Source organism: Asterias rubens, chromosome 8 (genome assembly GCF_902459465.1).
Source record: "Asterias rubens chromosome 8, eAstRub1.3, whole genome shotgun sequence".
Classification (NCBI taxonomy): domain Eukaryota; kingdom Metazoa; phylum Echinodermata; class Asteroidea; order Forcipulatida; family Asteriidae; genus Asterias; species Asterias rubens.
In genome coordinates, this window is record NC_047069.1 from 11,533,066 (window position 1) to 11,551,055 (window position 17,990).

A 17,990-nucleotide genomic window follows, 5' to 3' on the forward strand; every position below is an offset into this window, starting at 1 on the left:
TTTGTCTTTGTTGACCCCTTCCCCCGCAGTGCTGTACCTGACATGCTCAGCACACATCGGTGAAAGGTAAAAACCAATCATTTGATTCATGTATTAACATTGGTTGGTGATGCTGATTTTAAAATGATCACGTCGAAGAAAAGGCACGAATTGTTCGAAAATGCTTTTAACGCTTACACAAAACATGCAGATAAGTGGATTAAAATGATGTTATTGTTGCACACGCTATAGTGTCATAACTTTTTGTCTACCAACAACTCACAAACAGCTCTCCATAGCTCACTAAAAGGTCTATGTACTTTTTCCTAAAACAAAACACAATGTCCACAGATTTACATCACACTTACACAGTTTGAAGATTATGGTAGTAGAAAGCTTCCTTTGAAATATTAGTTACTGAAGTGCTGTAGTTTTTGAGGAATGAGCAAAACAAACAATTTTCGTCTCAGTTTTAGCATGTAAAATCGTATTAAAGGCACTGGACACCATTGGTAATAGTCAAAGACTAGCCTTTACAGTTGGTGTATCTCAACATATGCATAAAAGAAATAACCTGTGAAAATTTGAGCTCAATCGGTCATCAAAGTTGCGAGATAACAATGAAAGAAGAAAACACCCTTGTTACACAAACTTGTGTGCGTTTAGATGGTTGATTTCGAGACCTCAAGTTCTAAATCTGAGGTCTCGAAATCAAATTCGTTGAAAATTACTTCTTTCTCAAAAACTACGTCACTTCAGAGGGAGCCGTTTCTCACAATGTTTTATATCTTCAACCTCTCCCCATTACTCGTAATCAAGAAAGGTTTTATGCTAATAATTATTTTGAGTAATTACCAATAGTGTCCACTGCCTTTAACCAGTTATGCTATAGGTTTATGGTATAATACCATAACTTGTGAGGGGAATTTTACATGCTAAAATAATTTTTGTCTCACCTGAGACGAAACTTATTTTGTGACTTGTTTTACCCAATTTCTCAAAAACTACAGAACCTCAGTTATTAATATTTGAAGGGAAGCTTTCCACTATCATTATCTCCAAACCCTGTAAGTTTAATGTAAATCTGCGGACATTTTGAAAAAGTACCCAAATCCTTTAGCACACACGTTTTTATGCTGACAATTATTTTGAGTAGTTTCGTGTAGAATATTGTCCAGTGCCTTTAAGCTTTGATTCTTGAAAAATAGCTCTTGATTTTTTGTGTGTGTTATTGCCCACATTGAAATGAGTCGTTCAGCGCCCACCAATGTCTGGGAACGTCTATGGGTGTTCTCGAATGGTTAAAAATCTTAAGATATTTTCCAGTACGTGTTCTGAGAAATAGTTATTGATGTTGTGTGAGTGTTTTTTGTTTACATTAGATGAAGTGGTTGTAGCTTTGAGTTTTGCGCCCACCAATGTCTGGAAAAAACAGCAATGGATGTCCTCTTAGTTATCAAATCTAAGATAATTTCCCGTTCTTGATGTTTTGGTGCGTTTTAATTATATTAGCTTTAACCTTAGCGCCCACCAGTGTCTGGAACTGGCATTAGACGTCTCTTGTAGTTTGAAATTACAAAAAGACGCAGGTTTTGTCGTCTCGCTTCCCTATTTTCTGACTGAGTTTCTGGAAATGAGCAGTTAGGGCTCTCAGGTTCTTGTCCATTAGTCCCGGATGGAGTCAAGTGACCCTGTCTACCCGAGGTAACACCAGGGGAGATGGGTGGGTGTAGAGCGCCATCGACTTCCGAGGAGGCAAAACAGGAACTACTCTTGAGTTTAGAGACCTCTGACAGGCCGTGACCAGCATCTAGTGTTTGTTGGGTTTATACGTTACTCCGTTGTGATGAAACCAGAGTTTTCTGTTATTCGGTCGAGTTGGTCATAGGGTCGAGCTGGTTACAGGGACGAGTTGGTTATAGGGATGGAGTCAAGTGACCCTGTAAACCCGGGAAACACCAGGGGAGATGTTTGGGTGTAGAGTACCATCGACTTCCGAAGAAGTAAAACATGATCTACTCTAGAGTTTAGAGACCTCTGATAGGCCGTGACCATGCATCTATATAGTGTTTGATGGATTTACGTTATTCGGTCGAGTTGGTCACATGGACGAGTTGGTCACAGGGACGAGTAATTGGAGACAAGTGACCGGATGGAGACAAGTGACCCCGTCTACCCGGAGTAACACCAGGTGGGTGAAGAATACCGTCGACTTCCGAGGAGGCAAAACAGGATCCACTCTGGAGTTTAAAGACCTCTGTTAGGCCGTGACCATGCATCCAGTGTTTGGATTTTGGTATTCGGTTCTGATGAGACCAGAGTATAATACTCTGGCGTATAATACTGCTCGTCTAGGATGGCTGCTCCTTGTTCATTTTAAAGTCCTCGAAAATGCTAACGAAATCATGATTACCATAAACCGATGCATAATAATTTACTTATAAACGAGACAGTAGTATCAATCGCTACAGTTACTCTACTTGAGTGTCATCAGGCAGACGACCGGTCACTGTGGCAGTCCTGTCTGGTGTCGAGTCGGTCACGGGGACGAGTTGTCTGACGGTAGTTTTACTGCATTATAATCACACATCAATGAAGTGGATGTATTCATGAAGTGTCTTGGCCAAGGATTTTGTTTCAGTTCTAATAATAATTTTGTCTGGAGTTGGACAGGCGACACTGTACAATTTGCGCTTAAGCTTAACCAATATTTGCTTCTTGATCATGAATTTGTGTCATATGAAGTGCTTTTTAAGACGAGGTGTGTGATTTTTGGAAGACGAGGTGTGTGATTTTGGGTGTAAAACTATGCAGCATTATGAGCGAGTGAGATGACTGAAAACTAAAATTGCTGAACATGCAATAATTGTACAGTAGTTAAGGCCCCGCTGTGGCATTTAGCAAGGTGCTAATTAAGCAATAGAAACCAACTTTATCAACGACCATTTTGCGTATGGTATCCTCTTTAGTTACGCCAATTCGGTTCATCTTGCACGACGATGAAAGTTCAATGGCGCACTTTCTGAAATTGGATCATTTCCTTATACGCGCAGTTTTTGGTTGCATATAGTCTTGATTTAATATCCGTTCGCCAGAAGGGTTATTTTCAGAGCTAGTGAGAGGGAGAGAGCGAGAGAGAGAAAGAGGGGGGGGGGAGGGAGTGGGGGGGGGTAGGGTGGTGACAGGGTCTACAGGTTAGACACACCGTTTCTGTGCGAGTCTGATGTGTGTTACTTGTGTGTTGCGTAAATTATAGCTCTTGTGATAGCTGCGTTGTATTCATTCAAGCAAACTGATTGAAAACCCATTCATGACTTTCGATTTTCTTCGCGTGAAAAGAGAACATGGAACCTTAGGGCTTACATTGATTGTATGGCAAGCTGGCATTCATGAATGCTATACAATAAACACAATGAACATGAATTTTCAAAAGTTATTGGACATTTTTCATTTGCCTCCTCGGTTTTGCCTTCTCCATCTGTTAAATATCTCTGTTGTGTGTAATTGTACAGAACTTGTGAAGAGAAGTAAAATAATAATAAATAATAAATTAATAAATTAATCTCTTGTGAGAATTGCTCCCTCAGATTTCGCACAGAGAGGGCAATTTTTATGTTTCGTTTCTATTAAAAGCGTAGCGGTGTAGATTTTAGACTCTTACTTTAAGTATTGATAACTCCCGTCCCCAGCAAGGGAGTTGAGAAATATTAAATGAAAACTATTGGCCCAATGACCCGGGCACGAATGAAACGCACGGTACAAGAACTTGTTATTGAAAAAGATCACAAAGTTAAAGACATTTTTCTTCAAAGCATAGAAGCCTTTTGCCAACTCTGGTGAGAGAGATGTACATAAATGTAATTTGAATTGTTTGTTTTGTCTTGTGAAAAAGCCTCCCCTGTCCGCCAGAAGTTTTTTTTTTTTGTCCTCCAGGATGAGAGGGTTTTTCAATGTGGGCTTCCTCCTACAAGTGCGAGTCAACATCATCTCAGGTTTCCCTGTTATAAAAAGTTGAGTGCCATGACGTTGTAAAAAATATAGCACAAGATCACACGGCAAATTGTTATACGTAGAGTTTGCTGAGACAGTGGCGTGTAAACAAGCTATGAAGCAGGGGTAGGAACACCCCCATTTCAACCGTTTCCCTTCACGCCCCTTCCCCAATTTGAACACAAAATAATAAAATGTCCTCATTACAGTTTCTCGAAGACTTTGCACACAAACCTTCTTGTGGAGCCCCCAGTCTCTAGAATTCCCGTACGGAGTTCTTTTATTTCCCATTTTTTTCCGTATTCACCAACAGGTGCCAAAAATAAGCACACCGGTTTTGACTTGTCTTTACACTTAAAAAACTGGGGTGTTAGTTTGATTCTTCCTGGTATATATATATATATATATATATATGTGACAAGACCAACTCGGTGTTATGTATCTCCATTACTATATTGATTGTGAAATTAACACCGTGTCGGTGTTGTCACATTACAGATACCAAGAGAATCAATTTAACACCCCAGTTGTTGCAGTGTACCCATACTGAATTTATATGCGCCAAACTACTAAACGATGCAATGCACTTATGTTAATTACTATATTGATTGTGAAATTAACACCGTGTCGGTGTTGTCACATTACAGATACCAAGAGAATCAATTTAACACCCCAGTTGTTGCAGTGTACCCATACTGAATTTATATGCGCCAAACTACTAAACGATGCAATGCACTTATGTTAATTACCCAAACCATTTTTGGGCTGTGCGGGGGGGGGGGGGGGGGGTGATGGGTCTACGTCTTTTCCTCATGTACTCTGGTGCAATTATTGCTCATCCTTTATGCCATTGCCTCTCTCTAAGGTGTTCACTACTATAGCTCGAGGCGGCTGAATAAATAAACGTCTCCTTCCGCATTTCCCAAAGGAATAGTCGCGGGTTGTAAGACGAATTACCTTGCACGATTTGACTCTGTGTATCTGCCGCATTTACACCAAACTAGAACGCAATTGCATCGTCAATTCTCAGACCTGATTATTAAGACTGGATCAAAAAAGAAACAGAGCGTGGAAACTGGCCTTTCGGTCGAGTTTTTTTTGTTCATGGAAGATGTCACTTTTGAACAGTGTTTCTCCTGATGATGACTTCACTGCAAAAACTGGGGTGTTAAACTAACACCTTAAATGTTGTCAAATATGGATACAAACACACAATATCAAATGTTACATCCATAGGATACTAAACATAACACGAGTTAACTTAAAAAAAAATAATGTCGGTGTTTGGTATATATATGTGACGACACCCGTGGTTTAAACACCCCAGTTATTGCAGTGTAGAGGAAGCTAGTCAAATTCTTTTTAGATCAATTAAGAACTCATGGACTACGCGATAGTGAAAGTTTATAACGAGAAGTCCTCTTAAGTGGTAGTCCCGGCCGATGGTTTTTATACCTTATGTCCTATAATAGTAGTTTTACTAAGCAGGACACAAGCAGTGCTCAGTCTACAAGGTGTGTGGGTGGGGTGGCGGGGGCATTAAAGGGGGTACCTGCTCGTGTCAAAAGGTATGGTCCCTCTACCTCACACACCACTCATGTTGTCGAACGGGTAAATAATAAGGGGCTTCTCTTTTTTTTCATGATGATGGACTGACTGACTATAGTATAAACAAGTAATCAATCTTTGCTGAGGGGTCAGGTTCACCGGACCCGAGCTCTGGCGTTGTCAGCAATGGAGTTTGGGTTTGGATCTCGGTCATGACACTTGTGTCCTTGAGCAAGATGCTTAACCGTAAATGCTTCGTAAAAAAAACCGATTTGAAACTTTTGTAAAAGGCTCTTTATAAATAGAGAGACAATGATTATTCACAAATTTTTTGACAAACTTTCCATTGTTTTTAATACAATCAGAGTGCAGCAAGAAAATTAGTTAGATTATCATATCTTTTGATAGGCAGAATCAGTTGCTGACGATTTGGGTTAAATATTATATAACAAAATAATTAAAATTGATAACTGTTATTAATATATTAATTATGGTAATACTGTATGTGCACTTCATTTACATCTATAGCTACTCCAGTTTTTAATTGAAGATTTTCTACATAACACATTAATGTTTCCAGTATATATGAACTAACACATGATACAAATATATTGGACAATCAATGGGTTACAATTTGGTAGGCGGGGCGCAGTTTAGATAATTTATATTTACAAACAGTGCACGATATTTCCAACGTGAAGCCTATTCATTTTGGTTTTACCCATACACCGATGTGTGTTAGCACTGTAAACTCAACACTTTCCTCAAGACTGTAAAATCACAGGCATATTACTGTCAGGGTAAAACCAAAATTAATCATATTTATCCCCACTGCAAATTTAACATCTATAACATGAAATCCGACAACTCCTTTAAACGTACAGCACCGGCATACGTCAAAACCTTACATTACTCCCACTGCCCATGGAAATCCACTTGTAGCAACCAATTTGTTTTAAAGGGAACGTACACGTTTGGTTATTGTCAAAGACCAGTCTTCTCACTTGGTGTATCCCATCATAACCATAAAATAACAAGCCTGTGAAAATTTGGGCTCAATTGGTCATCGAAGTTGCGAGAAAATGATGAAAGAAAAAACACCCTTGTGGGACGAAATTGTGTGCTTTCAGATAAGAATAAAAGACTTCCAGCTAGAAGTCTTTTATTATTTTAGTGAGAAATTACCTCTTTCTCAAAAACTACGTTACTTCAGAGGGAGTCGTTTCCCACACTGTTTTATACCATCAACAGCTCTCCAATGATTGTTACCAAGTCAGTTTTTAAGTTAATATTAGTTTTGAGTAATTACCAAACGTGTACCTTCCCTTGAAGCTATACAACCCACAGGTTGTACTCCCATTACACCTGATGAGTTACAATGACCACAGTCAAGCCAATAATTTAGTCTTCATCACGTAACGAATGCAAATCATTGTTTCAATGGCAAAGTGATCTAGTTTCATAGCCCATCAATGCCAGTCCCACTGGATCGCTATAAGAAGTACTGAGCTACAAGCAGTCCACGTTAGTTTTACTGTTATGATGTTTTGAGCCGTAAATTGGTGCTGGGAATTGGTCTGTGACGATGGATTATAGGACTAAAAAACATCACAAATGCAGTGAACATCTGACTGAGCTACAAGCAGTCCACGTTAGTTTTACTGTTATGATGTTTTGAGCCGTAAATTGGTGCTGGGAATTGGTCTGTGACGATGGATTATAGGACTAAAAAATCACAAATGCAGTGAACATCTGACTGAGCTACAAGCAGTCCACGTTAGTTTTACTGTTATGATGTTTTGAGCCGTAAATTGGTGCTGGGAATTGGTCTGTGACGATGGATTATAGGACTAAAAAATCACAAATGCAGTGAACATCTAAGATGAAGTCCAATTGTGGAATTGGGACAGCTTGGAGTCAGTGGTGAACTATTCTACATCCATGGTCTGACCACATTACACTCGTGAATCCCCCCCCCCCCGAGTCAGAGTATACATCACTTTACGTAACGTATACTGAACATTAAATGCACTGGACACTGTTGGTAATATTACTCAGAATAAATGTTGTCATAAAAACTTACTCGGTGACGAGCAATGGAGAGCTGTTGATAGTATAAAACTTCGTGACTCTCTCTCTCTCTCTGAAGTAACGTTTTTTGTGAGAAAGAAGTAATTCTAAAATATTTCAGGCCTGAAGGATGTTGTTAGGCATCTGAAACCACAATTTTTGCACAGGGTGTTTTTCTTTCATTGTTCTCGGGCAACGTTGAGGCCAATTGAGTAAACATGTTCACAGATTTGTTATATTATACATACACTAAGTGAGAATACCTGTCTTTGACAATTACCAAACGTGTCCAGTACCTTTAAGTAGAAGTAAACCATTCACTATAAAAACCAGCGGGTCAGAATTGACCCGGATTCTGGGTTCCATCGGAGTGTGACCCATTTCGGGGTCAGGCTGACCTTAAACTGGGTCAATGATGAGATCCTGACTCAGAGCTGTGTCAGTTTGATCAACATTTCTGGGCCATTTTTTTAATTTGAGATAAATAGATTACCGGACAAGATATCCGGAGTAAATAGTGAAAATCCCCGTGATTGATGTAACACTGTTTTCAAACATCGAATTTTGGACTCGCAAGATAGAAAATAATTTTTATTTTCCCATTTCTTACATACTCTAGCATTTTATATATAAACAATCCACGGAAAGTTTACAACCGTGACCTTTATTATAACTATGTAATTAATGTGCAGGCTGCGTATATATATATATTTGTTTTCGATCGTAACTCATTAAAGGCAGTGGACACTATTGGTAATTACTCAAAATAATTATTAGCACAAAACATTACTTGGTAACGAGTAATGGGGAGAGGTTGGTAGTATAAAACATTGTAAGAAACAGCTCCCTCTGAAATGGAGTAGTTTTCGAGAAAGAAGGAATTTTCCACGAATTTGATTTCGATACCTCAGATTTAGAATTTGAGGTCTCAAAATCAAGCATCTGAAAGCACACAACTTCGTGTGACAAGAATGTTCTTTCTTTCATTATTATCTCGCAACTTCGACGACCAATTGAGCTCAACATTTCGCAGGTGTGTTATGTTATGCATTATTGAGTAACACCAAAGGAGAAAACTTGTCTTTGACAACTACCAATAGTGTCGAATGTCTTTAAACAAACTGAAAGAAAAAAAAACATAATCTGAAAGCTTCCAGTAAACTCGGTTTCAGTAACAATTGGCCTGAACACTTTCCCGTCTGAATTAATTTAAATTAATTTATGTTTTAGGACAGTGTCTACCAAAACGTAACTTCTTATTTCCATATAACCAACATTGAAATAAGCCCGTACTTCAAACTGCCGTCATTGTTCTCGATAAATCACAACTTAATTTAATTTATTATACAGGTTTGTTTTCAGTGCACGCGTCGACGACGTATTGATAATTAGAAAAACAGAATGCATTCTTACCAAATCAACAATGCATCATAATTTTTAAAATCTCAAATAAAGTACTTTAAGGTGTGAACAATACATAAGCTAATGAGCTAATATCTTAGTATTACAAAAGCTACATTGTTTTCTTTATTTTATACATTGTGAGTGTTACCCGTTTGTACTGAACTTGTGAATAAATTGGAACCAGTGCTCAGTTCCGTTTAATTTAGACGGGTGAAATTAGTCGAGGATTGACAACTTCTTGAGATAACCCTAGAGTTAAAAACAAAATTCCTTTTTTTAACATCCGCACATCTGAGTTTAGACAACACATTTACGGTATGGCAGGGGTTGATTTCACAAGATAGTCCGAACTTAGGACTAGTACCTGGAGTTATTCAAAACTAAAGGCTAGTACTAAGTTAGAACGAGTAACTTGTCCTAACTCGGGTAATTGCCCCTAGGGGTTGATTTCAAAGAAAAATTAAGACTAGTCTTATCTCGAGGTACTCGTCCTAAGATAGGACTAGTCTTAAGTTCTTTAAAGGACTAGTCCTAAGTTCTTTGTGAGATCGGTACCCTTAACTAATTGCACACGTCGTGTATGCGTGTAGTTTCTTTATCGAATGACTTAAATAAATGTAAATAAACCCGAGTGAGGGTTCTCTTTGGCAGATTTGGCTGGGCTTTGTGACGTTTAAAAAAATATTATTGGAAATTTCTTTTCCGCTTTAAAAGCAATCCGTTTTTGGTATTATTTGTTGTTACAATCGAAACTGATATTCGAAAGGTTTCTTTGTTTATTAGTATACAGTGCTTGCTAAATAAAGACTCAACACGCTATATATTTGTGTTTATTTAGTTGTTGTTGTTGATGCTATTATACATAAATACATACACACGTTTTATTTACATTCATAACATCAGTAAATTTGCGTTTTAACAGTGTGAAATCATGACCATTTCAAAGGATATAGTAACCTTACCCGATTGTATCTCCACCATGCAAAGTTTCAATTCCTACTCATGACATGGTGCTACCGCAAACATCACTATAGACTGTATCTCCACCATGCATAATTTCAAATCCCATGTATACGGTGCTATCGCAAACCTCACTAGATGTATCTAAGCTGAAGACACTAAACGCACTAAGTATGAAATAGTAATTCACCATAATTCTTCTGACGAGAATCGGGCCATATGATATTGGATATTGGACATTCCCATAGGTTTATACAGTGACTGTCTACCTTGTACATCGATGTTGGATATTGGACATTCCCGTAGGTTTGTACAGTAAATGTCTACCTTGTACATCGATATTGGACGTTCCCATAGGTTTGTACAGTGACTGTCTACCTTGTACATCGATATTGGACATTGGACATTCCCATAGGTTTGTACAGTGAATGTCTACCTTGTACATCGATATTGGATATTGTACATTCACAAAAGGTTTGTACAGTAAATGTCTACCTTGTACATCGATATTGGATATTGGACATTCCCATAGGTTTGTACAGTGACTGTCTACCTTGTACATCGATATTGGACATTGGACATTCCCGTAGGTCCGACTGTAAATGTCTACCTTGTACATCGATATTGGATATTGGACATTCACAAAAGGTTTGTACAATAAATGTCTACCTTGTACATCGATATTGGATATTGTACATCCACAAAAGGTTTGTACAATAAATGTCTACCTTGTACATCGATATTGGATATTGTACATTCACAAAAGGTTTGTACAGTAAATGTCTACCTTGTATATTGATATTGGATATTGGACATTCCCGTAGGTTTGTACAGAGAATGTCTGACTTGTACATTGATATTGGATATTGAACAATCATCAACCAAGATGCCGTGTCTACGTCTGCGTTTATGAAGGATAACCTTTTAAAAGTAACGTTACTGGTGGTCTTCAATTCTGTTTTTGTTTCTCATAGGCTACACTTTGGATAAAAGGTAGACTTGTGGACAAGTCGTTAAATGTCTGTCGCGGTGATAGCGTTCCGGCTCGATTCTGAATCTCCCCGCGATTCCCGCGGTATTCTCGCGAGACTGCTGGCCCCACGGGACTACTGCTTTCACTACGTCCCATTTAATGGGGAGTAGAAGTCGGCAACCAGCAGTGCGCGCGAGAGCAGTTATCTAGCGAGGGCACTGCCACAACTTGACTACCTCACCGCGGCAGACCATTAACGACTTGTCCACAAGTCTAGATAGAAGGTAAAGGAACGTGTTCCGAATGTGCTCCCACGAGATAACTAACCAATGAGTTTCACTCATTGCAAGGCACTATTACTTATCTGGCAATTAACTCTGTTAAGGGGTGGTCCCAAGGTATTTCATCCATGCTAGATAGACCTTGTAGTAGCCTGGTGATGGGTTATTAGATCAAGTTGGCTGCAGACTATCTATAAACATCTGTAAAAAACATTCAAGATTCGTGTACAAATGCATATGCACAAATCTGCACGCGATTTAAAGGGTTTGTAGTCCTACACCATAACGTTTTTCTTTTCGTTGTGTGTGAACTTGTAAATGGGGACTGCCGCCGGTAAACTTCAAAGGGTCATGTGACTTTTAGTGAGCTTAACCCCAAATCATTACTATCTCAAAGGAGGATTCTAGAGCATTACATGTAATATGCAAAGATTTGACCAAACGATTCTTATGTTATTGATAGAAACTCAAAAAGGTGCCTTGCGCCGCGGCAGTAGTATTCAGGGGTTGTGGAATCTGGGTAAGAACAAGCAGCATTGCTAATTGAGACTAGCCAGAGACATAGTCGAATTGAACAGTAATGTGCAATGAGGTTTCCGTCTATGACTCTGCCATTAGGTTTTGGACGCTGGTTGAAAGTTGAATACCTGAGGCTGTTTCAACCTTGCCATAATGAAACCAAAAATGTTGGACGCGACGTTAACTTGTCCTCAATCATCGTTTGATTCCATGTATCCAAGTGCACCACCGATAACTGTCTTGATTAAACCACACGGGTTTATATGGGGGATCGAGGGAAAACAAGAACGATTCGTCGTCTCAATCTCACTCACAGTTTGCCTCGCCCATCTACTCACTCTTCCCTCGTGGTAGCCTCTCTCGTCATTCTTCACACACAACAAAATTAAATGAAATAGTTTACCCCCAAAGTTTTGCACTTTGTGTGCAACCCTCAGCATGGCCACTGTATCATCAACATCACCTTTCATTCCACTCCGGAATACTCACATTATTCCCATCCGTAAAGCATACATCTATGTCCACATCGCTCTAAAAGGATCTTTTTTTGGTCAAATTTAGTACATGTTAAAGTTACATCCGACATTACACATTTTATGTGTACTGTGAGTTGTTTAACCGTACATGAATTGAAATATTCTTTACCCTATACTGAAACTTTTAAAGTCCATTTTACTCCCTAATCAAAAGTTTTTGATAACATTCAAGCTCAAAATAATACTAAATAGATACAAAACAGCAAAACAATCTGCAAAAGATAGGCACGTTCCGTCCGCTTCAAATGTCAGCATCGTGTCCTTCGATACCGCGTTTCAAGCTAAAACTTCTGATCGCGCCTTGACCACCTTTCATGGTTGGTTCCCAGACTACCACACCACACAGTCGAATGGTAAGAGCCATCTTGATAAAAGCACGTGTTCCCCGCCTATTTGAGTGTTGACTTTTGTTTTTGTTACTTGCTGTGTAGACACTTGACACCTTTGGTAACTGTCAAAGACTCCCGCATATTTTATTGTTTACTTTTTTTTCTTGCTGTGTTTAAATTTAATGTGTTAACGGTGACCTAAATTGATCTCAGTTGGACAAACTTTCTCTCATACTTCGTCACGTAATCCCACTTGGCCTCTTTATACAACCACATCATTCTCTTCACTCATCCATTCCAAAGCTTGTCTAAACTCCCACTCTTCTTTTTTTTCTCACTATCTTTCTTGTCTCGTATTTTCTTCTTCTTTTTCACACGTTTATCTTCTTACATCCTTTCTTTGTGTCCATCCAAGATCGCCCTCCAGCATCTTATCTCTTTCATCTCGCATTACTCAAAACACCTCATTTACTCCTCCACTCCTTTTTGTTTAACTTCATCATTCCCCGTCTGAATCTCCCCTCCTTTGATAAAAACACTTTCGACTGAAAAACCAAATCCTTTTTGTATTGGACGTCTGTAAATCACTCTTAAAGTTTAATAGTGGCATCAAAAGCTTGCTTGGTTGTACAGCAACTTCATATAAGCATGTTGAGAATCATTTCAGATTGAAGAAATGTGATTATAGAAAACATATATATGTATATATAGTTTTCATCTCTCCAAATTTTAACCTGAGAAGCGTTACTGACAGTAACGTCTCTGAGATTGTATATTTAAATGACGGATTATTCTTCCTGATAATTATCCGGACTGCTCCTTCCTGGTACTGATGTTTAACATTAGGGACTTTTCGTTTTCGACGACGGATGGTTCTGCGACGGGTAAGATGACATTTGGCGTCATCTGCGCATGCGTCGGCTTTGAGGACGGTCGTCCCTCAATTTCTACGACAGTACTTTGGATGAATCTTCGTTGTGCTGAAAACGACAACGTTTAGCTGAACAACCGTCGCAGAACCATCCGTCGTCGAAAACGAAAAGTCCCTATCTAACACCATTAACACAACAGTATTGACGTTTTACATCATGAAAATAATTGCTTCCGTCCTATTTTGATACCTACTTTTCATTATGACAATCACAACAGAGTGCATTATATCATAATTTATTGTAATGATCTAAAACTTGACGAATTAATGTTTGATATCAAGGCTTATCTACAACATTGATCATAAATCTAGTGAGGTTTGCGGATACAGTTCACATAAAAAACTCTCTCTTGAGTCTGTGGTGTTCTAAGAAGAACCGTCACATCTCGACGTTTCGATCAGGGTGTCTTTAAAATGTTATCAATCTAAGTGAGAAACAAAATGTTCGATCTGAACTACTGGTATGAGCGAGAAAAGTAGTCCCCAACACTTGAAATTCGTTATTTCGATATGGAACGTCGAAATAACCAAACTGTGCGCAAAACATGTATATAATATATTTTTAAACACTTCACGATTTAAGAGTCAAAGAAGTGACCAGGCTTCCGGGCCCCCTGGCTCTGAACAATATCTGTATCAGGTTGACCCAGAAACTGGTCAGAAATTTTATGTTTGACCAAATTCGGGGTCATTTTGACACACTAAGGATTGCAGTGATCCACAAATTGGCCTGGCCCTACTTCAAATTTTATTTTAAGTGGATTCTGTGTCCTTGACCCATTTCTGTGTATTTGACACAGTTCCGGATCGTACTGACCCAGCCTACTTCATCCTGATCCAGATCAATTTCTGACCCGCAAGGTGTTGTTGAAGAGTGTGGCTGTAATGTGAATTGTTTTTGTTCACTGATGCTCTTTTTGTTCATAATTGCACAATTGAGATACAGAGGTAAATATTTACCAATCAAAACTTTTATTTACATAATTTTTTATAGAAATAATAATTGTTGTTATATTGGCATTGTCAATATGACATTTGCTATCCACTGTTCGACTTTGCGGATTGCCAATCAAACAGTTCAAACATTTTAAGTTAACCTAGGATAAACTAATTATCCACTTCGACCAGACGTAACATATCGTCTGGTCTTCCTGTGTTGTTGTTAACCAATCAGAACGAACGTTAGTTATCATCTGGTTTTCTGACGCACTGTTAAACCAATCAAACGAACAGTAAAACATCCGTTCCCTCAGCTGACCAATCAAACAACACGTTATATATCCTCTGGTTTCACTATTCTGTTTCCTCGGCCCGACTCGCTCGAGTATGAGTGGTACGTAGTAACAGTCCTCCCATTGGTGCGCAAGCGTACCATTCGATAGCTGCCATTTTCGTCGCCGTTCTTGGGGCCGCAGCAGAAGCAGATACACCTCGCGATGGCCCTACGGTGAGTCGTGCTGATAAAATACAATATCCACGGATTGAAGCAGGAGTTGGTGAAGGCAAACACACGACTAAACCGACGGAAAAAGTGAAACACAGCAATCTCGCTGTCGTTCATGTTGAAAATGTGTTCATAGTTGGACTGAAAGTAAAGGCTGAAGACACTGGCTGGTAGCCAGAATATCGCAAAGAATGCCGCCATGACGATGATGGCGATGGCTAGACGCTTGCGGGCCTCGTAGTTGGTGTTGCTCCTGCTGTTGTTCGAGGTGCTCTCCCTGGCCCCCTGTATCAACTGGTACGATATACTACTGTAACAGAATGCCATGGTGAGCAATGGCATGATATACAAGAAGGTGATGTGGATTGCAGCGTAGGCAATCGCACCCGGAGACCCTGGCCACATGTCACTGCAGATCGTAGGCGCGCTCGGATAGAGGTACCCCGATGACAGTAGAACGGGAGAGGTCACTAAAAAGGTCATACCCCAGATGAAGATCATAGCACCCATGACCCTACGACTTGTCCGTACTGACCTCATCTCTAACCCGCGCACTATGGCACAGTATCGCTCCACACTCAGCGCCATCATAGAGTACACGCAAACGCCCATGGCAAACCCGGGTAGGAACTTGACGAACTTACACATTGCTAGGCTCTCGTAGGTCTGCACAAAGCCGAGCTCGAACCGAACGATGTCTGGCAGGGAGGCTACGATGTACAGGAGGTCACCAAAGGTCAAGTTGATCATGAGGATGTTAGGCATTGTCCGTAGATGTGGGAATCGAATTACTAGAAACATCAGACTGCCGTTTCCTATAATTCCGAAGAAGCAGAAGACGCAGAAGATCGTGACGAAGGCTTCCTTCCCGTGGACCACGCCCTCGCTTCCCGTGCTGTTGCTATAATCATCCATCAGTATTTCAGTTAGATTGATAGCCATGGTTCCTGATCCGAGTGGTACTAGTTCCGGGTGAAGAAATTATTACCTCTCCATGTGGAGATCTCTCGAAAGTTGGACTCAGATTCAGTAACCGCGTCCAATAATCTGCAAATAATAAAAGAAGAATTTGAATAAATATGTAAATCAGCAGAGTGTGGGTTTGAGTCTCGGTCGTGACACTTGCTTCGTCCCTCGGATGGGACGTAAAGCCGTTGATCTCGTGTGTAACGCACATAAACGAACACAGAACACTTATCGAAAAGAGAAGGGGATTCGCCCTCATGTCAAACCTTGTTTGATTGGCAGCATATTTTGTTTTTGTAAACCATACATAGCGCTACGTACACGGGTTAGCTCTCACCTCAATCATAGACCCACCTTGCAGGAAGCGCCTTGAGATTTCTGAGTGATGGATATGCACGCTACAAAAGAAACCACTTTTATATAAAGCGCGAGGGATTAGTGGTTCCTGGGTTCCAAATACAGGCCTGGAATCTGGGATCCGCAGCGCCCGAGATACATAGCTTAGACAGTCTGTTCCGGATTCGGGATCTTAGAACACCCCCACCCCCAGTCATACAATCCATGCAGACACTGTATTAATCCGGATGATCCGATCGGTTGCTTGCAAAGATTTCTAAACTTAAAAGTCAAAAGCTGGACCCGATTGAATCATGCCAAAAGAAAACTTTATTAGATTTTCACTCAATAATCACAAATGCTTAAAGTGAAACAACAAGAATGACATACTATCGGCTCTATAGTAGGAGTGTTGAAAGCGTATGCATCAATAACATTCTCTGTATATCCATACACATCTCATTCAAGATGTACCATTTGTTTTCATCTGAAACAGTCTGCTATACGTCTTGATGCAAATTTAATTTAATATTTTGCATTGTCTAGGTTGGGCCCCCCAATCCAGGCGGGCAAGAGTCTCGCCCGCCTTCTCGGCCAGACTTTGATAACGGACCGCGTCAATTGTGCAGGAATATTGGTCTATAGGCATATTGGATATGAGTAAATTAATTCAATTTTATATTTTTTTTTGCATTGTATGGATATGGGTCAATTTCTTTATTTGTTCTATCTTCACGAAAAACAAATAATGTATCTCCTTTGTTATGTATTTCTGGTATAAAGTTATGCAGAGCACGAGTGGCTGAATGATATATATCACTGTAACGTGGAGTAGGTGATGAATAGGCCTACATCTCTATGAGTTTACAGTGTAAAAACTCTGATGTTGATTATAAAATGTGTGACAATTTGCCGACACGGTGTAAACCACTTGTCTAGAGTCAAAATGCTTCCGAAACAAATCAATTCAAACGTTCACAACTTCTAGGTCACTGAGAATGAAAATGATTGCTTGAATTTGTTGATTGGCTCTAGTTGTCAAGATATTGTAGGGGGCTGTGTCAGTGTACATGTCGGCTTATATAATGGGTGCGTTCGTTTAGCTTCCCTGGGTCGACCCCGTAGTGTGGCGTTTTTTTTACCCAGGACAAGTGTGTGCAGATAATTACCCACGTTTGTCCTGGTAAAAAAAACCGCCACGCACCGGGGTCGACCCAGGGGAGCTAAACAAACGCACCCAATGTGTACACACGTTTGGGAATGGCATTTGATGATCTCAACTAAAAAAGCATGAACATCTTTTTACAAATAAAATGAAATCATCTATGGCAGGATTTTGATAGTAGACAGTATGTTATTAGACAAAAGTTCCGATGGTAAACTAATAGTTTAGGAGACACCCATAAACACATGTTACAAACCACATAAACAGTACAGTTCACTATACGTACACATTCGTGTTTTGTCCCCCTTTATACAATTATTTCAATTATTACACTATAGACAACTTTACCATACAGAAAATAACCACTTTAACTTTGTAAGCCCACAAACAATAGAGCAAAGTCCCTACGATTATTAATTGTTGATAACGGTGTATATTGAATTCAGATCTTTAAAATCTTAGGAACCACTTTAATATTGGGTATTAAACTTTGAAGATTTCAACGTCAATTTTGTAAAAACGCGTTGAAGTGTCGGATTAAACAAAATAAACATGGCCG

General features: G+C 39.5%; 1 protein-coding gene across 2 annotated transcripts in view; it reads right to left on the bottom strand.

The window, feature by feature from the left end:
* Positions 1 to 13,565: 13,565 nt before the first annotated feature.
* LOC117293205 (galanin receptor type 1-like) overlaps positions 13,566 to 17,990 on the bottom strand; it is a 57,820-nt gene continuing 53,395 nt past the window's right edge. For both annotated transcript variants that reach the window (XM_033775429.1, XM_033775430.1), the window contains one exon: positions 13,566 to 16,011. In XM_033775429.1, coding sequence (XP_033631320.1) covers positions 14,794 to 15,906 — 1,113 coding nt within the window. In that variant the 5' untranslated portion in view covers positions 15,907 to 16,011 and the 3' untranslated portion in view covers positions 13,566 to 14,793. The remainder of the gene's footprint in view (positions 16,012 to 17,990) is intronic.